This window comes from Stegostoma tigrinum, chromosome 23 (assembly GCF_030684315.1).
Source record: "Stegostoma tigrinum isolate sSteTig4 chromosome 23, sSteTig4.hap1, whole genome shotgun sequence".
Lineage (NCBI taxonomy): Eukaryota > Metazoa > Chordata > Chondrichthyes > Orectolobiformes > Stegostomatidae > Stegostoma > Stegostoma tigrinum.
The window spans coordinates 41,224,415-41,250,564 of record NC_081376.1 but is presented as its reverse complement, the minus strand read 5'-3'; the positions used below and the strand labels follow the sequence as shown (position 1 = coordinate 41,250,564).

General features: G+C 38.7%; 1 protein-coding gene across 2 annotated transcripts in view; it reads right to left on the bottom strand.

Annotated features, from left to right (window-relative positions):
• The window catches only part of parn (poly(A)-specific ribonuclease (deadenylation nuclease)), a 130,233-nt gene that overhangs the window by 103,451 nt on the left and 632 nt on the right, over positions 1-26,150 (bottom strand). For both annotated transcript variants that reach the window (XM_059654095.1, XM_048552773.2), the window contains exons 2-9: positions 20,153-20,230; positions 17,890-17,969; positions 16,015-16,082; positions 14,990-15,071; positions 7,429-7,489; positions 6,940-7,105; positions 2,838-2,903; positions 1,201-1,239 (exon numbers count right to left, since the gene is read on the bottom strand). In XM_059654095.1, coding sequence (XP_059510078.1) covers positions 1,201-1,239; positions 2,838-2,903; positions 6,940-7,105; positions 7,429-7,489; positions 14,990-15,071; positions 16,015-16,082; positions 17,890-17,969; positions 20,153-20,230 — 640 coding nt within the window. The remainder of the gene's footprint in view (positions 1-1,200; positions 1,240-2,837; positions 2,904-6,939; positions 7,106-7,428; positions 7,490-14,989; positions 15,072-16,014; positions 16,083-17,889; positions 17,970-20,152; positions 20,231-26,150) is intronic.

Genomic DNA, 26,150 nt, shown 5'->3' with positions numbered 1-26,150 from the left:
AACTGTAGCCACAAAAGTTCTTAACAACTGTCATACACACAATTACTAGTTAATTTTGCTGTAACTTTTTTTCTGTTCAATTACTTTTATACTTGAGTGCTCCCAAACACATGACTTCAATTTAAAAGGTGTCAAAAACAAAGAACAATACTGCACAGGAACAGGCCCTTCAGCCCTCCAAGCCTGTGCTGACACACTTTGCCCTTCCATATTAAAACTGTCTTCACTTACAGGATCCACGACCCTCTATTCCCTTCCTATTCATGTGTTTGTCTAGGTGTTTCTTGTATGCTGCTATTTTGTCCGCTTCCACCACCTCCTCTGGCAGTACATTCCAGGTACTCGCCACTGTGTGGAAAAACTTGCCTTGCACATTTCTTTTAAACTCCTCCCACACCTCTTAACGCCCACACTTTGAACCTGCATCACCTAGTAACTGACCCCTCCAACCCAGGAAAAAGCCTCATTACTTTCCATGCTATCCATGCCATTCAACAATCTTAGAAATTTCTACCAGGTCACCCCTCAACTTCCTACAGTGAAAATAAACCCAGTCTATCTAACCTTTCTGCATACCTGAAAACACCCATGCCAGGCAGCATCCTGGTAAATCTTTTGTATTCTCTCTAAAGCATCCACATCCTTCTGGTAGTGTGGTGACCAGGGCTGTGTGTAATATTCCAAGTTTGGCCTAAATGAAGCTTTATAAGGCTATAGCATAACTTGTCTACCATTATACACAAAGCCCTTTCCTATGAAGGCGAGCCTGCTAGATTTTGTTTTTAAAACTAGCTTATCTACGTGCACTGCCAACTTCAGTAATGTGCATACTCTGATCCCTCTGCATATCAATGCTCTTAAGTGTTTTACCATTCACTGTATTAATTTCCGTCTGTACTTGACCTTCCAAAATGCATCACCTCTCTTCTGTCCACATTAAGTTCCATTTGCCATTTTTCTGGCCATGCCTCCAAGTGATCTATACTGCTTTAAGCAATTTTGCAGTTGAAAGTTTGATGTTTCTTCTTTTGCAGTCATTGGCATCTTCCAATCATTGAGCAGAAGAAAATGGACAAATGCTTTCACATTAGGTCCCATCAGATTGCTTGCTTAGTGGTGGCCTCACTCAATATAGAAAAAACCAAACCAAGTATAGACAAGACCCCTTCTTTGTAACTTAGTTTTAGAGACACTACTTACTTCCAGTTCAGGGTCTGATAAATAAGTTTTCGCTGGAACCTTCAAAAAGCAGAAGACACATACTTGTAAAGACCAGATAACTGGGTATCTAACACAAATAAATAAATGCCTAAATAAAATAGTTAGAGGAAAAAAAAAATTGGATCACTAAAATAAGCAACAATACAAAGAATCTAAGTGAATTATTTAGTATTTGATTTTTTTTTGGCTGCATGTTGTGAAGCACAAGAGAGTCAATACATTTTTGGAGGTAAAAGAAAGAAATATTTCAAGTAGCAAATCAATCATAGCTACTCCAATTCTACTTTAAAAAACAAAAACAAAGAGAGAGTAATTCAATTCACTCTCCTGCTCTTAGGGTTACTCAGGAAGCCTGAATGGAAAGTAACATCATTCACAGTTGAACCAAAATACAGCCATTACTCGTGGTATACATAGACAGTTTGTCAGACCCATCGATGGGTCTGGTTTTTTTGTATAATCTTTTGTATTAAAGAAAACATAGAAGTGCTCTTACGCACAAATGAATGTCCTTTTCTCTCTGTCCATCATCAAATCACCCATAGTATTTTTTTCTTCTATTAACCTCTACCAGTCAATCACCCATGCTTTCAATTGTAGACCTGCTTTATGGATATTTTGTAATTACCTGTTCAGAGATGTTATTATACACCTCTGGCACAGGTAGGACTTGAACCCAGGTCACTTGATTCACAGGTGGGAACGTTACCACTGTACCTACAAGAGCCCATTATCTCCCCCCATCACCTGCAATTTTCAAGTTTGGGGAAAAAAAAAGGAAATCAGACTTTAGAACAAGTATTTTTAATCAACCAGTCCAGGGATGTTGTGGCACAGTTCTAGAGTAGATGGCTCAAACCCAGTGCACCCGGTTCAGAGATAGGGACACTACCATTGTGCCATAGGACCCCTCTGGAGCTATTATATAATAAAGTTCTAAAATCAACTTATTCTGACACGACACCCCTCAGGCCACCTGGCTCACAATCAGGGGCACTACCACTGTATCACATGAAGCACTCGGGTCTGCTCTATAGGTAATTTCCGAAATCAACCTGCTCAGGTTGATTATTACACACATCTGGAGAAAGTGAGCCTTGAACACAGGTCTACTGGTTCAGAGGTAGATGCACTACCACTACACCATCAAGCACCACCTCCTGATCTGCATTATAGATATTTTTTGAACCAAACTACTCAAATATTATACAGCATTGAACAGGTCAGATGGAGCTCAATACAGGTCTTCTGATCCAGAGGCTCGCAGGTGTGCTTTATATACTATTTTAAAAAGGATAAGATTTGAGTTCTCGGCCTTTATGCATTACAAATCCTCCCAAAATCACCAGTTAAACACAAAAGGGGCTACATTCTCAAAAGAACAGAAGGTGATGAGTTCTAGCTGGACAGGCCATTGCTTGTTACCAAGGGTACTCATCCTCAATGAGCTCCACAGGGAGATGCCTGACCTCAGAACCAGGAGCTCTGGGTTTGAGTGCATCTACTCTAGAAGTGTACGACAGCATTTTCAATTATCTATAGGGAGGCAAATTTTTTAAACTGAAAAAGTTAATTAAAAAACTCCTTTCAAAATAAACTAACACTTTTCAACTTACCCAGTACATGGATCGAGTTCAATACTACCATCATCATCATCTTTTAATAAGTCTTCAACCTTCTCCCTGGAATGATTTAAGAAAAAATTAAGTGTGCACATTACAAAGCAAAGCAATCTGTTTACTAATTAAGTTAAATTTAATTCAAATGCAAAAAGTAATAAAATGCATATGTAGGAGTATAAATAATGAAGAACTTTTCTTCATTAGAATCCATTTCATCTGCAATCTCCTCATATTTTTCCTCACTGAAAAAGGAGAACAGAATCAACAGTTTAGAACCAGCCAATGTATGGTGGCTGGAACCAACGGTTTGAAAATTGGGCTGCATTATCATCACCATGATTAAAAAGAATGACAGTGCAGAAGTTAAGCTGAAATTCTAATGTAGAGGGTGTGGTACAAGTCATTTAACACTCTTGGTTCTGGAAAGTGAGCTCAAAACCATTGCAGAATGAGGTTAAAAGCAGGGAATTAAATAGGATTGGCCGCTGTCAAACAAGGTACAGAATTCAGTCATCAGGATGTGAAACAGAATTACTCACTCATTAGGTGCTGTTTAAGATGCAAATAAAAAAACTCTGCTCAAATCTACTGTCACCAAGTTCTGTTGTTTAATATTGATAAACGTTACATTAGTACTAAAACATGTGTGTTGCATAAAAATTTAAAAAAGTGAATTCCTCCACTTTGATAATCAATCTTCTTATATTTGTTGTTTGTAGGGATTTACTTTTATACATATAACAAAACTCTAAATGCAAAATAACTTTCAAGCACTGTAGGTATCATCACCCTCACATTAAAAAGATGTTCAACAGTTACAAGAGATAATGGGAACTGCAGATGCTGGAGATTCCAAGATAATAAAATGTGAGGCTGGATGAACACAGCAGGCCAAGCAGCATCTCAGCTCCTGAGATGCTGCTTGGCCTGCTGTGTTCATCCAGCCTCACATTTTATTATCTTCAACAGTTACAATTTGTGATTGATTAATCAAATATAATCAAGACAGTCTTCTCCAACTTAAATTTTAAGTGAACAGCACTTATTTCAATAATGCAGAGCAATTACACCTATGGAATAATATATCTTACTATCTGTGCTGTAACAGCTGTAAGATGCAGGAGCAGACGTAGCCCATTCAGCTCATTGAAAGGCACAGCAGACTCAATGAGATCAGTGCTGATCTGATAAACAGCAACTCTGCTGTCCTGCCTTATCCCCATAACCTTTGCATCCTTTACAGATTGGAAAAAAAACTTCAGCCCAACTCCCATGATTAGGAATTTGACAGATTCACAATGACCGAAGATTCCACCTCATCTCAGTTTTAAATGAGCAACCCCTTAACCTGGACCTAGACTCTCCCGAGGGGAAACACCTCCTCTACGCTTAGCTTGTCAGGCCTCTAAGTCAACCTTCTTTGAGCTGGTCCCAATGACAGAATAGTTCTCTTTAGATAATAGAAAGAAAAAAATAGTGTTCATAGAATTCCAGCTCTGGTCTGACAAATGCCTTATACATAATTTTAGTAAAAAAAGGTCCTCATGTTGAGTATTCCATCCCTTTTGAAATAAAGGCCAACATTTCATTCACTTTCCCTGTTACCTACTGAACTTAGACGCTCATTTTGTGATTTACATGGGCTCAATCTGTGTTGTTGCTTTCTGCATTCGTCCTCCATATAAATAATATTCAGTTCTATTATTTCTGCCAAAATCGCAAAACCTCATTTTCCCCACATTATATTCCATCTGCCAAGTTTCTTTTCACTCACTTGACCTGTCTCTTCTGGAGACATATCCCACCAAAGCAGCAAGTGCAAATTAGAAGCTCAACCAATAAAATAGAATTGAAAGCTAGTAATTTGCATGGCCACACTTTCTATTACAGATTATTGTTAAAAAAATCATCCAGCTCATTAAAGACCTTGAGCAAGGAAATATGCAATCATTACCTATCTAGCCTACATGTCACCCCATCCCACAATAATGTCAAAAACCACATGACACCAGGTTACAGTCCAACAGGTTTATTTGAAAACTCAAGTTTTTGCAGCCTCCTCCTCCTTCAGTTATCAGAGAAAGGAGGTTCCAAAAGCTTGGTGTTTTCAAATAGACCTGTCGGACTGTAACCTGGTGTACTGTGATTTTTGACGTTAAGTCCACCCCAGTTTAACACCAGCACTTCCACATCGTGGCCCCATACAATGTCATGAAATCTATTTTGCTCTCTGAAAGGGACTGAACAGTCACTCAATTCAAAAGCAGTTAGGAATGATCAGCAGATGGTGGCTCAGCCACAACATCCACATCCCACAAAAGCAATAAGCCAAAAAAATCTGGGTTTGGTGGGGGCTGGGGGTGGTGGTGGTAATTGGCTTAGACTTTGTCCTACTTTTCTCTTGAGGTGCACTTAACTGCATTCAAATAATCACTTCTTTTATTACAGGATTTTACAGTTCTGTCCATTTGGCCAGTTCTACTGAAACCCACTAAAAATACCACTGTCCAGTTAATTATTTTTATTTGTTGCTTGTCCTTTGCTGTAGCCAAACTAAATCTATGACACTAACGACCACTGTTCCCATACTGACAGATAATTAATTTGACCAACCTCATTCTCAGAACCAGATCCAGCAACACTTCCTTCCTCTCAGGATCAGAAATTTATTGATCCAGAAATTGCTGTCTGTGCTCTTTCCAGTTTACGTGAGGATAATTAAAACCTGACCTCTAACTACACTGTTTTTGCATCTCTCCAAAACCCTTGAGGAATTTATTCAGCAATATTTTTCCAAGCCCTCGGTGCTCTAAGTGCATAATACTACTTTCTGTTCCTAATCACTGACAAAAATACCTTCAATTGCATTTCATACTCATCTGGTTCTATACTGCCCTTTAGGGAAGGAAACCTGCTGTCCGTAGTGTGGCATACTTGTGACTCCAGGTCCACTGTTACATCAAAAATTCACTTATACTTGAATGGACAAGCACTAAATTTTTTTCAACTGTTTAGTGGATATATGTTTACATGGGTACTACAAAGTCTCACACATGTGGACAAATGTGAAATCACTCAGGAATATTAAAATTTCTAGAGGAGAAAGCCAACTCTGGAGCAATTTCTGGGATTTCCCCGCTATAGGCATTATTGCTATTTAAGTCACTCAGCTAGTCTCTTATTTCTACCACAAGATCCAAGACATAGAAATTTGTACTGTGTAAAATACAATCTAAAATTTGTGAAACAGTACATCCTCTTGGACAATGAGATATCACATGAAACACTGAAATGTTTACACACATACCAAAGTCATCAATGGAAGTTTTTCACTAAAAAAACACACTATGAAACAAAAAAGTACTGCTGAATTACCACCCAGTCTCAACTCATGGTCACATCTCATCATCAGGCCTTTCTAAACAAAACAAAAGCCAACTTATTAGTTTAAAAAAGTCAGGTATTAGTCAATTGAACACATCACCAACAAACATGCAGATCTTTAATAAGTTAGGCTTCAGCATCCCAGGCAGGGAAGCAGGTGTGCTGGACAAATTCAAGCTCAGTTGTGATGTCTATGTTCGAATGGTAGTTTAAAATTATTAGCTAACCATCTGTGATAGTGGCTAGCAATTCCGCAGTCAAGCAACAAAGGAGTTAGCACCTTTACAAAGGGATGGAACATCTGTGCATCATTCTAAGCCAAAGGATCAGTGTAATTTTTTAAATAATTATTTTACATTCACCAGAAGTTTTACCAATTAGATGAAAAGTTCTATTTTAATCCAAAATGTATTGACAATTTTCAGATGTAGGCTAAAAAATATTTGTCTCCAAGATTCTTAAAAGTTTGCATGCAACTACATATAGAGAAATGCGTAGTTGCAAAATAACCGCTCAACTTCTTGCTAGGTCACAGGAATTCAATGTTCCATGTCTGACACTGTGCAGAAAAATAATCTGGCATCAGCAACAAGCTCAATCAGGCAGCTTTTTCCTTCATCAACATCAATTGAAAGGCAAAGCTAACTGGACAATGGACAATTTAATGGGCAAGCAAAGAATCTTCAAACTATTTCATACTCATTTGACTTACACAATTTTCTCAATAAAACTGCGATGTTCTTCTGGGATAACAACGGGCCCTTTGGTAGAATTTGGCGAAATGAAAGACGGTGTTCCTGTACCATTAGACTGATTATGCTTTTCCTCTAACTGCTCTCGAAGTTGCCTTTCTTCTTCCCGATTTAAGTATGGGATTCCTGTATATTTAAATACCAAGTAGTAATTTTTTTGGAAAGGTCAAAATAATTGCATCAACACTGTTTAAAACTTGAAGATATTGACCAAAAATGTAGTGCAGCCAAATAATATTCAGGACAAGTCTGACTGTCTGAAATGGACTAAAAACATTTTGACCACAAAGAAAATTAAAATATGGATTTCTGACTCAAAGACAAAGAGCTCAGTTGGAAGAACACTCCCAGATTCTCTAATCTCTAGACAAAATTGCCATAAACTCACTCTTCCTTAAAATTTTTGGAAAGAATTTTTAGCCCCAGTTTCTCTAGAAGAACCCACTTACCATCTCGGAAGACTTTATTGAAGTCAAATCCTTGGTTGGCAAGAAAATCAATACTTGAACTCTGAAAGAAAACCAAAAAAAAAACACATTACAATTGTTGTGGTTTACCAAAATTAAACCGAACAAAATGTTCAATTTGTACTGTCCCGAAGTCAATGTGTCACAAAATAATATGTATTGGCTCATTAGCACATCGAGTCCTCAATTCATACAAGCTTCCCACGTTACAGCAACTGCATGCAGCAAAATAATTTTGAAGTGTAAAGTACTTTGGGGCACCCAGAGGATGTAAACAGCAACCTATAAATACCAAGTGTTTTGACCTTCAACAATTCCTTTTTGTGCATTGCACCGGCTGAGAGGTCATGTTGAAGCATAAAATTTTAGTTTGAATTTTTTTAAATAAGTAATTCATTTCACAGCCAGTTAGCCGATACATTACTTGCCAATGAAGCTCCTTACTGGCTTCCAGAATCTGAACCACAAGCTGTAGCAGAAACACAGAAGTTAGGTGTGGCAGTAGGCCATTCCATCCTTCAAGACAGTTCTGCTATTTACTACAAGCATGAGTGATCATCTATCTCAATGCCATATTCCCACTTTCCCCCAATACCTCAATGCCTTTGAAAATATCAACAAAAACCTCATTCCTTGTGAATATATATGGCCTTAAAAGCCTTCTAGAGAATTCCACAAGTTCTCTGAAAATATTTTTCTGATCAGAGTCCTATATGGTCTGCCCTGTATCCCGAGACTGTGTCCGTTTCTGGGCTCTCCAACCAGGGCAAACACCATTGCTACATCTAGACTGTTTAAAAAAAAAATCAGAATTTTACGCGCTTCTGAGCTCCTCTCATCCTTTTGAACTCTAGTGAATACGTGCCAAGTTAAACCAGTCTCTCCTCAGTCCAACCAACCCCTATTTGAGAAACAGAAAATACAAGTAGGTCATTCAACCCTTCAGCCATGATCATAATGAATGGTGGAGTAGGCTTAACCATCCAACTCAACAGCCTATGCTTACTGAGGAAGGGTCACCGGACTCAAAACATTAACTCTTTTCTCCTCCACAGATGTTGCCAGACTTGCTGAGCTTTTCCAGAAACTTTGTTTTTGAGCCGATCCTAACATATTCTTCCATGACTTTATCGTCAAGTGTTGTATTCAACCCACTGAAACAATACTATGCTTGGCCTCAGCTGCCTTCTGGGGTACTGAATCGCACAGGCTCACCACTCTGGGTGAAGGAACAGCTCATTCAGTCTTGATGAGTTTATTCCATATCATATCCTGTAACCTCTGGATCTGGAATCCCTGGTCTTTGGTAATATCCTTTCTGCATCTATACAGATTCTCCCTCATTCTTCTGAACTCGTAAATAATTCTAACCGATTCAACTTCCCCTCATATACACACCCTGCAATTAGCCTGGTGAACCTTGGTTGCACTCCCTCAATGTATATCGTCTTAGGTAGGGAGACCAAAACTACATGCGATACTGTAGGTGCATGAAGTGGTAGGATTTAAAAATCTTCAAATCAGACCATTAAAGGTTAATGTGGCATTATTTCAGCTATTGAAGACAAGTGGAAGATTACTGGCCTACAGAAAAGTTTTTTTTGGCTGTTGGGTAACTGCAAAGCCTTGATAGCCTATGGGGACCATTTTTTAAAACAAAATGTTGTTGATGCAGGGACACCTGGATGACGTTATCAACTTATTGTCTACACAATGGAATATCTGGAAAAGTACTGAAAGTACTAGTTTTAAAAAAAGACACAAAAGATAACTAGAATATTATTAATATCAGGGACTGTCACACTCTGAATTCAGCTTGGACTGGGATCGTGAATGGTGGCCGGAACCCAGAGTTCTCCAGACCAACCATCACAAAGCAATGAGACTTGTTGTCAAACATTAGAAATGTTTGTTAAGCAAATAGATTCACTCAGTTTGCATGTGTCTGCAACATAGTAGATTAAGCTAATAAATTTCCTTTAGTTTAAAATCACATGTACCTTCTTGCTATCATTTTAAATTCAAACCAAAAAAGAACTTTAGGTACTTTCAGCCTAACTATACAGTGCCTGCCACTCAAAACTACACCCATTTACACCCACAGATGGTTTCCTGTTAGTGAACTAATTCTTGATCCATGCCAATGTATTACTTCCTATCCCATGTGCTTTAACTTTGCTCATTAGCCTCGAGGGACTCTACTAAGAGCCTTCTGAAAATCCAAATATACCATATCCACTGTTGTCCATCATCTGCATTGCTTGATACATCCTCAAAAACAGTGGATTTATTAAGCCCGATTTGCCTTTCATAAACCAATCAGCTTTATTCAATCATGTCTTCTATAATAGACTATTATTTTCCCTACTACGGTTGTCAGGCTAACTGCTCTGTAATTCTGCTTTCTTCCATTTTTTAAAAAAATTGTGGGGGTGTGTTGCTACCTCCAATTTGGTAGGAATGGGTCCAGAGTGTCGAATTTTGGAAGGTAGCTCCCAAAACATCCAATATTTCTAGCATTGTTTCCAACAGAACTCTGGGATGTAGACTGACAGACCCTTATGATTTATCATCCTTTAACTACATGAATTTCCCCAGCATCCTTTTCTCACTAATATTAATTTCCTTCAATTCTGCTTTCTGATTAGACTCTTGTTTCCTGATCATTTCTAGGAGGTTTCTTCCTCTTTCGTGAAGCCAGAACAAATGAAGGTGTTATTTTCTTCAGCCAATTCTTGCTTCCCATTACAGATTTCTCCAGCTACAAATACATCATGTACATACTACAGAGGCATGCCATTCGGCCTGTCATGTCTGCTGTTATTCAGTTAGTTCATGGCTGATCTGACAATCCTCAACTCATTTTCCTGCCTTATTCTATTGTACTCAACCCATGGTTGTCACACAAACTTTACCATATTGTGATCATGCTTCCCTAGGGGGAAAATCTTTCACTACGGGATCATCCATTAGTCTTGCCTTATAATACATCACCAAATCCAATTTCCTGATCCTTGGTTAGATCCACAATATATTGTTGTTCCAGGAAACTGTCCCAAATACACATTGGATTTTGTAACAGCTACCTTTGTTAATTTGATTTTCTCAATCTACATAAAAGTTAAAGCCACTCGTGTGTAATTTACTGTATTGTTTCACATGCCCTCCTCACATGATTTACGCTGTCCTACAGAACAGCTGTGGGGGCGCATAGACAACTCTCAAGACTTCCGCGATATCTTACCTACGCCTACGTGAATTCCCCAACATCATTCATACATCCATCCCTCCTTACAAAATTTATTCCCTTTCATCATCACCTTTTCCTTGCTACTAGTACATTCTAAAGTCACTACCCCGACTACTTAGTTCCCAATTTCCATGTCCATGTACCAACACATCGCTGTAAACGGTTACCAGATCATATCCACTATTTGCACCATTAATCCAATTGTTTACTTTATTCTGAAGCATTTGTCCATTGTCATCAGTTTAAAAAACCCAATGACCTTCATTTGTGTTGATTTATTTGCCTTAAATCAGGTTACTTAACAACAATATCAGAACACAATACAAAATACAGACATATTTGAAAAGAGCCTTTCAAGACCAACAAGTAACGTGAAATGTTTTATAATCAGTAGCAGTCAGTTCTCAGCTACGTACATGTCATACTAGCACTGATTAAATGGGCAATATTGTTCACTCTCAGATTTTCAATCGACATGCTTTTACAAATCACTGCAGCAAATATGGTACAAAGACATTGAGGCAAACTGACCGCTCAACTGTAGTCAATCAATACATACAGAAGTAGTTAAAATGAGAAAGAACAGAAACACACTAAAGAAGAACAACTCCATACTAAATACAATAAATGCATAGTCGTGTTTTTCATTAGTAATTGCATCTTGGCTTCAGCTAACCTATTATAAGCCATCCAAAATGTTCCTTATGCAAATCACAAGCCCATCTAACCCTTCCAAAGTATTGGCTGACAACACCAGGGCAGCACATACTCTCTATAAATTTGCAGCTGTAATAAGAAAATTCAACTTGGTCTTTAGATAAGATTTTATTCATGATACAAACACAGGTTTGTATCAGGATATCAACAGGGTCAGTCACCTAATTTGCTACTCCATACTGAATAATTCTCCTCTATTAACGTATAGAATGCAGGAAAAGTCCCCATGTGGTAATGAGGAGAAAATGCATGATAATTTATTATTTAGTGACCCCTGCTGGAGAACAGGGGTCATGAGCCATAGACAGAAATAGAAATGGACTTGGTCTGAAACTGCATTGGTTTAAACCAACATTACGATCCTCCATTACCAACTTACACTTAGATTCTTCACTGATTTTTCCATTTAAAAAAAAATACTTTCATTTGGAGCTATGAAGTGCGACCTGCAGTAGCAGTGCATTCAGAAAAGGTGAGTAAGTGAGCAAACAAGCTCTTACGTTTTGAGGCTGAGACTCAAAGTTAATTGCAGGTTGGTTCCTGCTCAAAGAACTCCCATCAACTGTGGGGTGGAAGTATGCTTGACCAGATAGATGTTTGGCCATTTACAAATGGTTGCTACCTGGGAATTAGTTCCAGCATGTCTCAGAACTTGATGAAAGAGGGAGAGGTTGGCGTTTTTTGGAAATGAGAGTTTCTGAGGAGTTTGGCTATTGATGTTACATCATGAATATTTGCAAGCTCATTGTCTAACCTCCAATTGTCAGCTTTTGGAAGTTCAGAATAGAAAATAAGCATTATTCAATCTTCAGAGTGACCTGGAACAAGTGACTTTGATCACTATCTTCAGAAAATCAAGAGACAATCCCATATACTTGTGAAACAATGCAATGTAGAAACTGCTTCCCTTAATGGTACTTTTCAGTCGGGGGAGAGAGGGTGCGAGGGCTGAAAACAAAGGTTATGGAGTTTAAAAACATAGACATTAGATTAGTGCATTGTTTAACTTTTCTCTGCTGAAGTTACTGTATTGTTAATAAATTGTTAAGACTTTCAGCTACAAATCTGGCATCTAATTTTGTCAAAGTGTAGGTGTGATTGTTCAAAAAGTTTGGTTAGGAACCATTGGGGTCAACTTTTAGGGTCTGTTGAAGGTTTTAATTTGGCTGTGTTGTGAATACAGAGGTCAGGTGGCTGATTTGATTCAGCTATCAGTCTCCACGCATAACAATGCTGAAAGAAGTTCCAAAGCATTTTTTGGTCATAGAAGGAAAACAACTGGGTCAGCCAAAGGAGGAATTAAGAGGGGTACCTCAAAACATGCCACGGAGAAGAGTTGTTAGGACAAGAGACAAATACTGCAGGCACTGGGAACTTGCATCATAAAAATATGCTGCAGTTATGTGGCAGATTAAAGCAGATGGCTACCTGACCTGCTGAGTAATTGCAGAATCTTCTGAACAAGAGTCACACCAGACTTGAATTGTTAACTGTTTCTTTCTCACCTTCATTTTTTCTGTTAAAATAGTTAATATTAAAAAGGGTGGGTGTGTCTGTGTGTATGTTTGGGAGAGGCAAAGTTAAGGCAGATAACATCGCAAGTGAAAATACCTAATAAACGTAATACTGCCTCAGCACATTAAGCACAAAGTCAACGGAGATTTTGAATTCCGGTGCTGGGGTTCAATTCCACAATATTGACTTTGATTCTGTGTCGCTAACTGAACCAACCCAACATCAACTTTTTAAAAAAAAAAAGTGTTAGATTTCAGTCAGAAAAAAAAAATCTTGCAATGAGCTGGTTCAGGCATGATGAGCCAAATGGCTTGTGCCTGCACTCCAACAAGTGTGTAATTATCACATTGCAGTTTCAACAACCAGGCAATTTGTCTTTTGCGATGTAGGTCAAAGGACAAATATTGACCCTGCCACTGAAGATAACTTATCAGAGTAGGAAACTTGCTGTACAGCATATTGCACATCTTGGCAGCCTCTTCTAGGGCAGCAGACAGAAGAATTTCATCATAACTTTTAATATATTAGCTCAACCTTCGGCTGACTGAGTAAAAACATATTTGAAAAATCAGAAATTCAAACTGAAGATCAAGATCAATATTAACTGAACTGTAGCAAGCTACTTTATGCTTCAGATTTGGATGACCCACAGCAAGCATCTCAAAGCAATGGAGATGCACTCCCAGTAGTGCCTTCACATGATACTCAAAGTCCATGAGCGAGAAAGACACACATTCTTCCATGCCAACTTTCACAGCATCGAGAAAACTGGGACTCATTAGTAATGCCTGACACCAAACCTCTGAAGCAACTATCCGGTTTGGAACTTGGTCACGGCCAGAGATTCCCAATAGGACAGTAGAAACATACCATGGACGTCCTTAAAGCATTTCTGAAGAGGTCAGACAGCCCTGCCAATTCATGAGACACCCTGGCTTGTGACATTCAAAAATTGGCAGGGGTCATTCAGGGAGGAACCAAATATAGAAAAACTTCACAGCAGTGTTCAGAAGAGAAAATCTGAATCACTGGAAGGGCAAAGAAATGACCAACCTCTTCCATTCTTCAAACACCTCCTGCCTCGCACATGGCAGAGTCAGTGATCGCATATTGGATTTATCAGACATTTCAGAACCAATCATAGTGAAAGGAAATCACCCTCAATCTCTGCCCGTTCCCCCTAAAAATAGGAAAATGGGGTCTTTTACATCCACTTGGATAGTAGATTGGTACTGGGTTTAATTGCTTGTCATATTCGTAACACAAAAAAAAAAAGAGGTTAGCCTTGACTTTTGCTCTTCAGTCCTGAGATAGTTCTTCAACCCACAAATTTTGAACCAAAGACAAAAGTGCAACTAACTGTCCAACCAACCAACCTAGATTCAAGACCTCCAAGTTCAAACTCAGCAAAATCAGATTTTTCTTGTCAGCATCTTAAATAAGCCAATCATTTTTAATTCAAGGAATTATTGCTAATGTTAACATGCACATCCCTTTCATTGCTTTAACGTACTTCCAAGGTAGCCCACAAATTTATATCTTTTAAAAGGAGGTTGAACCGTTTGTCCAACCTACTTCCGTTGGTATTGAACTTGCATGACCAAGTGTATCAATGGAATCAGATGTAAATCCAGGAGGAGTTTCATTTGACTGCTATTTCGTATTTGCAAGTTCACCCGATTTGCCCAGATGAATGACAGCCCATCAAAATAACAGAACTGTGCATTAAATACTTCAGAGCATTCTGAAATGCAATAGTTGACATAAAGTGTGGAAGGAAACAATTTTCATCCAATTTTTGAAATATGAAGAATCAGCCTGTTGGCTTCCTGGTGAATTAAAAAGAACACCAAGATTTTCACTTTAACCACATAAAGTAAATGCAAACTAACAGGACAGGGCAATTTAAACATTGCAATAATTCTCACTGCAGCCCTGCCAAAATAAAAAAGGATCAAAGTAAGCATTTACAAAGTGCATCCAAATACACCACAGTATTCCTGCACGATATTTATCTTCACCCACAGCCTGACCACTTTACTGGCTACATATTTTTCTTACCTGGCAAACAAACTTAACATCAGGTGAATTTCTAGAAAGTGGTTTTGGAAATATGTAGAAGTTAAAGGTCTTCATTATGTGCCTGTCGAGCAAAGGTGAAATAATGAGTAAAAATTTGGGTTTTAGTACTTTTTAAATCAAAGGCAACAATTGCTCTCTCAGGAAAAGGATCAGCTGTGACACTATTTGTTATGCAGGAATTAAGTCACACTGATGGGAACAAACCAGGTTTACACGAACTGTTCCCATTAGTTTAACCTTTGAGCTTTCAATATGATTCAACTGCAGGTCCAGTGTACCTCTTTAAGGTCAATATATTATCTTTCCTGAAGTGCGATGACCAACTGAAGGATAGCCTTGCCATTTTTGAATTTAGAACATCTTGGGGAAAAGCAAACAGCAGAGTCATTAATTACATTTGCATCCATGGGCTACTGTAGCATAGTAATCAAATTACTGGATTCATAATCCAGAGTTCCAATCTACCCATCAAGACATGTATCACCAAATAAATCTGTGATTTAAAAAACCTATCAATATTGGTGACCAAAAACATGCAGATTGTTGTGAAAACCCATCTGCATTAATAAGATTTTCTAGGGAAGCTATCTACCATCTTTACTGGGTCTAAATGCTCGTCGGCACATATTCTTTTAATTCAGTCTCTTCACTGGTTTGTGGACCATGGTTGCTTAACTATACAATTAATGCTTTTGCCTCACTGCTGTTTGCATAAGTTTGGCAAGTGTCAGGTGCAGTAAGGGAGACAGCGCGGGAGCACGACAGAAAGAGAAAGAGGGAATGAATCTCATCTGTTGCTACCATCATTATGGAAGAACTCAACATAGGTTCGATATACATTGTTCATTTGGATACTTCGTTACTCTTGGGCTTTTAGTTCGGACATGCAGTAGCTATAGATCTGCAGTTCCTCATTTGTCAGCAAATACAGGGAGAAAGGGTTACATAATTGACAGAAGTTCACTGTTGGCTAAACTTAAACACAATTATGTAAATAAACTCACCTGTTCTCCGCACCATCATATTTAAATGTGCAAAGACCAAACTGAAAAAGCAGGAAGTCCATGGAATGCTGCAAGAAAAAGTAACATTTTATTATTTTGAATCCAGGTGGTCACTCTGGTTGTTAACACTTAACAAGTCAATAATTTTTTTTAGAAAGGCTTCCCCCCCACCCCCGCTCCCCAAAATCTCCCTGCATAAAAATAGACAGGAAATCTTAATCCACATCTCAATGAATTCAGGATTCATCTTTGAATGCCCTCAACTGTGATATTAACAGACATCACAATGCCAATTTTATTCAGACAGTTGAGAAATGGAAGTGTTTGACTGATATACTGAGATAGATGGCTTTAAATCATCCATTGTGCTAAAATTGTGGCAGTGTATGTGAATTTTGCATTACAAAAGAGCATGCTTTCGTGAACTTGGCAATGATGGTACCAGATGATAAGTGAGAAAAGACGTAGGGTCTCAGACAATGACATACTTTGCTTTGAGCACAAAAGGAAACAAATATTGTCCACAGAATAAACTTGGAGGGGAAAAACATTCTGCAATAAACAGCAAGAGATGCTACTGGCTGGGAGGGTGGTAGAAGTGAATTGCCTCACATTCTTTAAACAGACACCTGTATGAGCACTTGGCACATAAATTCCTAAGCCATGGGTCTAGTGCTTGTAAACAGGATTATGTTGAAAGTCAGGTGTTTCTCAAATATCAGTGCAGACTCAATAGGCTGATGAACCTCATCTGTACTGAGAGTTTCTATGATTCTAAGGTACAAAGTTGGAAAAGCTGAATTAAAACAAAAAAATCAAGTAATGTCCTTTCACATTTTACACAAATATACAAAACTGTTTCCTGTATGAAATAATGCCATGTTTCTGACCTGCGAAGAACACATCAGCAAACAGGACTACAAGTAAATTTTGCAGTATCATAACATCAGTCAGTGAAAAATAGCCATTGCTTCTCACCCACCTAAGAGTTATGACTGGCCATGTGCAATTAACTCACTACCACCCACTTTTCATTTCAGAAACTTCATTGTTAACAAGGTTATATGGAATACGTTCACGGGGCCATTTTCAGGAGACAAAAGGAAACTTAGGGATCCTTCATTTCAGGTTTGGGTGCATACAGACAGACATTTTCTGTTCATACTCACATTTTAACGCATGCCCCATCCCAGTCACTGCACACATGCAGAAGTATAACATAATTAAGTCAGCATTCTTGAAAAGTAAATGTACAGTGACAACACCAGTCTGCCTTGTGCAAAATAGAGATATTACAGCATCATGAACAGTTGAAATTTCAGGCTACTGGAATATTTCTTTAGGCAGAGAACAAAATGCAAGATGATTTATTCCTTTTTTTGTGCAGTACACAAGTTATACATGAATACATGTCCAGTAGTTGCTCATCAAGAATGCAAGTTTTCTAAAAATATCTTTTCATCACTGTAAAACTGTATCACAGCAAAACAGTTGAGCATGTACAACACTGGGATAAAAACTAAGTTAGTTACTGATCTACTTTTAACACTCTTCGGAAACATTCTTTCCCCAAATTTCTCAAAGTCAACATAATGGAGAAAACACTCCTACTACAGGGCAATACCATATTATAATATAATATATTTGAAAGCTCCATAACTTCCACCAATGACACTCTTTATAGAGGAGCTTGTCATCACTTCATTCCCCTCTCTTCCACCCATGTCATTACTTCACCTCACACACGATTTCAGAGGTTGCACTATGAACTAACAGAATCAGTTTACCCTATTTCACAACCTGAAGGCTTTGACAGCTTCTAGTACACACAGTTAGAGTTAGTGTTTTTTTTTAATTTAACCAAGTCCTGTCTACCTTTTTCAGCTTATGATATCTTTCTTCTGGCGTGTCCAAGCCATTTGTCAGTGTGGTCACTGAAGGCCCATCACTTATTCCTGAAATGAAACAAGAGGAACAAAATTTAAAAAAAGGTCTGATGCAAATTTTAGGAAACTATGAAAACAACCATAATCACAAACATTAAAATCTCGTCTTTATTTTGGGTTGAAGTTCAAAACAGCAACTACGCAAGCTTACCTGTAATAATGATTGGTACAAAAAAAAGGTCATCTCCAATACACCTGCAGTATCTACTGAGCTGAATCCAACACAGAGGGAGGTAGCATGTCTACAACATCCAGGGCACTCTACTTCTCAATGCTAACTGTGAGAGGGGCAAATTTCAAGAATATGGGGTTGATACACCCGTGCAACTAACACCTCAAATGGAGGAATACCAAACAGCTTGGTGTAATGGTCAATAATTTTATTCAACAGAAATTTACTCTTTTCATTCACCTCTGGCAAGTGTTTGGGAATCAACTGTCAGACTGCTTCAGCCCATAAATCCACTGTACTCCACAAAAACAATTCACAAATGCTCCCCATAAACTGCAAAATTCTAGAGGTGCAATATTAAGAACATGCAATTGAATTAAACATTGGGCACCTGAATTAAACTTCACCGAGATAGCAAGAACTGCAGATGCTGGAGTCACAGATGAAGTGTGGAGCTGGAGGAACACAGCAGGCTAGGCAGCATCAGAGGAGCAGGAAAGCTGACGTTTTAAGAAGGGTCCCAACCTGAAACGTTAGCCTTCTAGTCCCTCTGATGCTGCCTGACCTGCTGTGTTCCTTCAGGTTCACACTTGCTTATCTCTGAATAAAAAACTTCAACCAGGTTGAAAACCATGTTTCTCTTACACAATTCGGCTTCAGTTTTTATTTTTGTGTGGCTAAACAAAGCAATGTTAAAATCTCTACTGAAACATGCACATTATGACTTCAAACATAACTCTCGAGTTATCCCAGGGCTTGCAGACAGGAGTACCCACGAATCCAATGCTGCTTCTTTATTTCCTCACATTGATTTACTTGGACTCTCTGTTCCCTGCTGAAATCATCAGTATAACTAACAATAGAATTTAAAAGCAAATCCGACGATTACATCAGGAACAATGCATACACCTTCAGCACGATTCCAGTTACAAAGCCTTTCCCAATAGTTTCTATAAACTTCCTCCAAAATTCTTGGTAGTGTGGATGTGCAGAGGGGTCTTGGTGTCCAAGTACATAGATCCCCGAAAGTTGCCACCCAGGTTGATAGTGCTGTTAAGGCGGCTTACGGAGTGTTAGGTTTTATTGGTAGAGGGATTGAGTTCCGGAGCCGTGATGTCATGCTGCAACTGTACAAAACACTAGTGCGGCCTCATTTGGAATACTGCATGCAGTTCCGGTCACCCCATTACAGGAAGGATGTGGAAGCATTGGAAAAGGTGCAGAGGAGACTTACCAGGATGTTGCCTGGTCTGGAGCGCAGGCCCTATGAAGAAAGGCTGAGGGACTTGGGTCTGTTCTCATTGGAGAGAAGGAGGCTAACAGGGGATTTAATAGAGACATACAAGATGATAAGAGCATTAATTAGGGTGGACAGTGAGAGTCTTTTTCCGAGGATGATGACTTCAGCTTGTACAAGGGGCCATAGCTACAAGTTGAGGGGTGATATATTTAAGACAGATGCCAGAGGCATGTTCTTTACTCAGAGTGGTAAGGGCGTGGAACGCCCTGCCTGCCGATGTAGTTAACTCAGCCACATTAGGGGCATTTAAAACAGTCCTTGGATGAGCATACAGATGATGGTGGGATAGTGTAGGGGAAGGGGCTTAGATTAGTTCACAGGTTGGTGCAACATCAAGGGCCGAAGGGCCTGCTCTGCGCCATATTGTTCTATGTTCTATTAGTGCACATGAATTAAAAAGAAAGACCCATTATGCCAATGGCCCAGTGACTTTGACTAGTTAGTACTCATTTCTGCTTAACAGTTCTTCAGTTTCAACTTAAAACCTGCAGTTACCTGGTAACAAAGGATTTAGCTGACTGTATTTAGAAACCATTTACTTTAATAAATATAGCATTGTAAGAGGAACACTGACTCATTCAGTTCATGCAAGTGACGAGAGCATTCAAACTATGCACAAGGATCCTACTAAAAAATTTAGTTTTCTTCTCAGAGTAATATATCATTTTTTTCTGAAAACTGGGTATGTTTTACACATTACTATTGGGCATTCAACATTACCTGAAAATTCTCCATCGATTGCCAGAAAATCAGCTTCGTCAATAGCTTCATATATTAGATTTAGGCGCTCCTTAAAATCTGTTGAGAAACCACAATTACACTGTATCTATAATAAAAAGGCAGGCCATTCAGCCCAACAGGTTCATCCCAAAGTCTGAGATACATCAACAATACCCCATTTATCCTCACCTAACCCATAACTTCACAATTTTATTCCATTCAAATTACCTCATTTAAATGCATCCGTGCTAATAACCTCCACTAATCCATGTGGTCACGTGTTCTTCATTCTAACCACGCTTCAGATTAAAGAAGCTCCTCCTGAATTTCTTATTGTCTTTATTAAGAAATATCATTTATCTGGTTATGGTCTCTCTTGTAAATAACAACACCAGTACAAGAGTAGGCTGTTCAGTCTTTTACACCAGCACCACTATACTAGACAGCAGCAAATCATTTATGCCACACCTCCTCAATGCTACATATGCTCCGTCTGAATGCCTTTATGTCATTAGTAGCTGGAAAATGAACAATCCATGTCTTCAATTTACGTAAGCAGCTTTCTGCAGCCCCCTAGTGTTGAGAATTAAAGATTTGCCATCCTCTGGGTGATTAAGTTCTTCAATCCTAAATGGCTTGCCTGTTATCTGACACACAGTCTCCTGGTTCTGAGCTACAGAGCAAGGCAAAAAAAAAGGTTCTTTCCTCATCAGTGCTGTCCACTCCTTTAAAGAATGAAGAATAGTGTGTGCTTCTCAGATCAGCACTTATTCTTCTAAGCTGATCAGAAAATTGGCCCGGTTTCCTCGTGGGATGATGGTATTACCCCAAGAATCAATCTGGTGAACCATTGCTGCACATCTTTCTTCAAGAGGAAGCTACACATAATAATCCAGTTTGGTCTAAACGGTGTTCCACACAATTGGAGCAAAACTTTTTTGCTGCTCAAGTAAATTCTCTTGTAGTAAAGGGAATCACTTGCTGCACCAGCATGCTAGCTCTCAGTGGCCTATGAAAAAGGACACCTAGTCTCTTTGACAACAGCATTTTCCAATCTCTCAGTTCCAAAAAATTACTCTACCCTTCTATGAAGTGGATACCCTCACACTTGTCAACATTGTAGTCAGCCAACTCTGCTGAATAAAACTAGCATACCTCCAAGCCAGTCACTGTTCAAATAGCACCAGCAGGCTCGAGATCAAAGTGCTAGCTGAGAAATTTCTTCTCTCATTAGATTACTTGAAGAAAATCTCCAATGACCATTGTAAATTTTCAATGGCCTCCTAAAGAAACCAGTCCAGGAATTTCCGACAGTTAGAAGTAAATTCCTTCACTGAATCTTCAAAAACAGGTTCTCCAAACGATGTTAAATACAAAGCACCTTCTTAACACTTAATGGTAACCAATTTATTCCTATTGTGTGCATTCTGCATGTTAAGCAATCTTCAATCGTGCGTAGTGTATTAGCCCTAATTCCACGCCCTTTCACTTTCTGTCTGGGATGTTTTCAAACACTTTCTAAAAAGACACATTCACTAGTCTCCTCTTTGCTATTTATACAATCATAGAATCCCTACAGCATGGAAGCAAGCCATTCAGCCCATTGAATCCATACAACTCTGAACAACAATCCAACTAGACCAAACACCCTACACGATCCCTATTGTCCTGTATTTCCGACGATTATTCTACCTACCCTGAACATCCTTGGGCACTATGGTCAGTCCACTTAATCTGTACATCTTTGGTCAGTGGGAACAAACCAGAGCACCAAGCAAATCCACAGTGACACGGTGAAAATGCAAACTCCACACAGATAGTGGCCAGGGGCTGAAATCAAACTAGAACCCTGGCACTGTGAGCCAGAGTGGCCAGGCCACCAGCTCAAAACATTGTCAAATAAAAAAAATCAAAAAGTTTGTCAAGCATAATTTCAAATTTCTAAACACCTGGTCCAATCAGGCAATTATTTGGTAAATATCAGCAAATAGGTCCTTTATTATGGATTCTAGCATTTTTCGTAGTTAGTAGCATTAGGCTGACAGCTCTGTAGTTTGTTTTCTCTTGTCTTCCTCTTATTAGCGGAATTACATTTGCAACCTTCTAGTGTTTAGGTAGCACTGGAGAATAGCATTTTGCAAGATTTAGGTTTTAATTGGTAGTGGGATTGACTTCAGGAGCCGTGATGTCATGCCGCAACTGTACAAAACACTAGTGCGGCCTCATTTGGAATACTGCGTGCAGTTCTGGTTGCGCCATTACAGGAAGGATGTGGGAGCATTGGAAAAGGCGCAGAGGAGATTTACCAGGATGTTGCCTGGTCCGGAGCGCAGGGCCTACAAAGGCTGAGGGACTTGGGTCTGCTCTCATTGGAGAGAAGGAGGCTAACAGGGGATTTAATAGAGACATACAAGATGATCAGAGCATTAGATAGGGTGGACAGTGAGTCTTTTTCCAAGGATGATGACTTCAGCTTGTACAAGGGGCCACAGCTACAAGTTGAGGGATGATATATTTAAGACAGATGCCAGAGGCATGTTCTTTACTCAGAGAGTGGTAAGGGCGTGGAACGCCCTGCCTGCCAAAGTAGTTAACTCAGCCACATTAGGGGCATTTAAACAGTCCTTGGATGAGCATACAGATGATGGTGGGATAGTGTAGGGGAAGGGGCTTAGATTAGTTACAGGTCGGCACAACTTCGAGGGCCGAAGGGCCTGTTCTGCGCTGTATTGTTCTATGTTCTAAGATGGTAGCTCATTAATTTGTGGATGCAATAGCAATCTTTCAAAACTCAGGTGAACGTCATTGGGCCAACTTTAATTTCTCCAACACTACTTTTCTTCAAATTTACACAGTCAAACTGGGCCCTTGGATTTGATTTGTTTCAGGGACACTGCCTGACTTCACAGATAGTGGCACAAAAGTATTTATTTAGCTTCACTGCCATTTTTCTATTCCCAATTATAAACTGACCCGTCGCTACTTGCTGCGGATATAGCCATGCGTTAGCAAACCTTTTTCTTTCAAATAATCATTCTGAAACTTTCTTGCTATTTTCCATTCATCTTTATTTACCTTTGCTGAATTCTTAAGTTATCCCAATCTATAAGCTTCCAACAGTTTTGTCAACTTTATAAACCTGTTTCTTTTAAATAATACTAACTTTTATTTCCCCGTTGAGAATTTCTGCCTACGAAGGCAAGTTTCTTGAAAGCCAAGCATTATTTCTTAAAAAAAAACTGGACATTACCTATCCATCAAATTTTTTAATGTATTTTTTCCAATACACCACAACCAACTTCCAGCTCATACCTTCAGAACTGCCCTTGACTTGAAGGTACTCGTTTCAGATTTAGCTACATCTTCAAGAAAAAAAATGGAAATATCTATCATACAGTCAATATTTCCCTAAAAGGTCAACTGCAAGATTAAAATTAGCTGCTTCTCATTACATTAACAACACACTTAAAAACGGCGTATGCCCTTGCTGGTTTCTCAACGTTTACTTCAGAAAACTCCCTCAACACAATCCATTCTTTAAAAGGAGTGGACAGCACTGATAAGGAAAGAACATTTTTGCCTCGCTCTGTAGCTCAGAACCAGGAGACTGTGTGTCAGAATAACAGGCAAGCCATTTAGGATTGAGGAACTTAATCACCCAGAGGATGGCACATCTTTAATTCTCTACACCAGGGGGCTGCAGAAAGCTGCTTACGTAAATTGAAGACATGGATTGTTCATTTTCCAGCTACTAATGGCATAAAGGCATTCAGACGGAGCATCTTTCCTACAGATCATCAGTGCTCATTTAAAATTTATTCAGCCGAGATGTAGATTAGGGAAACCCAGGGTTACTGCATTCTTCACACTACATGCACCTCCAATTCCCTAATTTACACTGTGTACGCCGTTACTACAACTTATTAGCGGCCTATAAAATACACTTACTAATCTTTGCTGCCCCAGCTCTTTTTTCAACTCCACTCAAAAACAGATTCTATTTTCTGTTCTTCCAACTGCAGAGTCTCTCTATCTAATACACACTGATTTCATCCCCTATCCAACCTCCTTTCCCTTTTTGCCCTTCCTTCCTAAATCTTGAATATCTTTTAACTTTCAGTTCCAAGCTGGTTACCCTGCAGCCATGCTTCTGCGGTGGCAATCCAATCTTTTTTTGTACATCTTCTGACACCATCAATTCCCCCATTCTGGTGTGGCTGCTGTGTACCTTTAGGTACAATGCTCTTAATTTAAAAAACTACTCTAATTTGATTTTGGTATTGGAGGACTTTGGCATTTTTGCTGCTTTCAACTTTCATTTACAGCTTTTCTATTTTTCCTAAACTAATTCTTGGTTTTTGTTTTATTTTCTCTACAATAACCATTCCAGGCTTTTGCTGACTCTAAAAACTTATTTGATCACCCTATGCTTAAAACTTCCCTCACAGGACAATCCCAGAAATTAGTTTAGCAATATTCGCTGCATTTTGAATAAATTTAGTCTAGGTGTGACTTTTACATTATAATGCACCTATGAGCATATCTGTGCCTTTTATTATGTTGCAGACATTATACAAGTTGTTACTGTTACATGTAATAGCTTTGCCAGTTTGTACAGTAAGAATTCAAGCCAAACAAATGAAGTCAGATTGACTGTCAGCTCTAATTGTTAGAGGTACATAAAGATCCTTAAAAATATTTCAATATGCTCAACAGCACAGGAATGGCTCAGTGGCATTTTGTCAAGTCACTATTCAAGTAGAGACTCAAATATTACAGCAATTAATTCAGTAAAATGCAGGTCAAATTCCTGCTTTTCTTGTGTGTCAAGGAAACAAAAATAATGCTTCAGTCCAAATACCAGAATAGTGCTGGTCCACTCACTTCTACCATATTATTATTCCTGGAGGAAAGAAAAGCCAACTGAAATAGACTCAGTTATCGGCTGCAGCACAAATTGTAATATGCTCACTTGAGTCAGAGAGATTATTGGCGTGTCCTACGATAGACACTAGAGTACAAGACTGTTGAAACTTCAGTATTGTGCTGAGAGAGTATGCCATGGTCAGAAATGTCATATTTACATAAAACACAAAATGGAGACAAAAACAGAAATTGCCAGAAAATATCAGCAAATCTGTGGAGAGAAATTAATTAATATTTTGGGTTCAGTGATCTTTCCTCAGAATTGAACGCAAAATGTTAACTGATCTCTCTCCACAGATGCAGAGATTTTCTAGCAACTCCTCTTTCTTTCAGAACTTCAGGATCCTCAGTTTTGGTTTTGCAAACCAGATAGACTGTCAGCCTTATGTGAATGAGAAAGATCTCAGTGCATAAATCAAAGAGCAGGGCAGTCCTCACAGTGCCCTGAACATTACAGCACTCAGTAATAATGTGGTTGTTTTCAGGTCACAATCATCTTACTGTTTGTAGAACAATGAACAAACTTGATTGTCACCTTTTCTATACTACACATCTCAACATTTAATTAAGTTACTTTAAAGCACTTCAAGACATCAAGATCATGAGAGGTCTTGTGTAGATATACATTTTAAAAATAACTGTAATCCATTCACTACTTTGCATTTTTCAGATCAAGCCAATTCCTTCCTTCATTATCCAACCAATGCATACAAATGAGGGAGCAAGCAGACTGTTTGAACATTAAACTTTTCATAGGAACTGATCAAAAGGGGAGATTCACTACAGCAGAATAAGAGTCAGAAAAGCTGGTGCAGCAGCACTGCTGGCCCAGATTTATTTATTATTTGCAGAAAATAATTTGGGAACCATTACTGACAGCTGAACGTTATACATATTACTTACAAATTAAAAAACAGCTTCACACAAATTATAAATCAGAGGAATTTCACATAACTCTTAGCAACATTAGATCAAAGATTACACATCAATAAATACTTAACAGGCTGTAAAGCACCTTGCGATATCCTGAGACTATGAAAGGCATTAAATAAAAGCATGTATTTCGTTTACA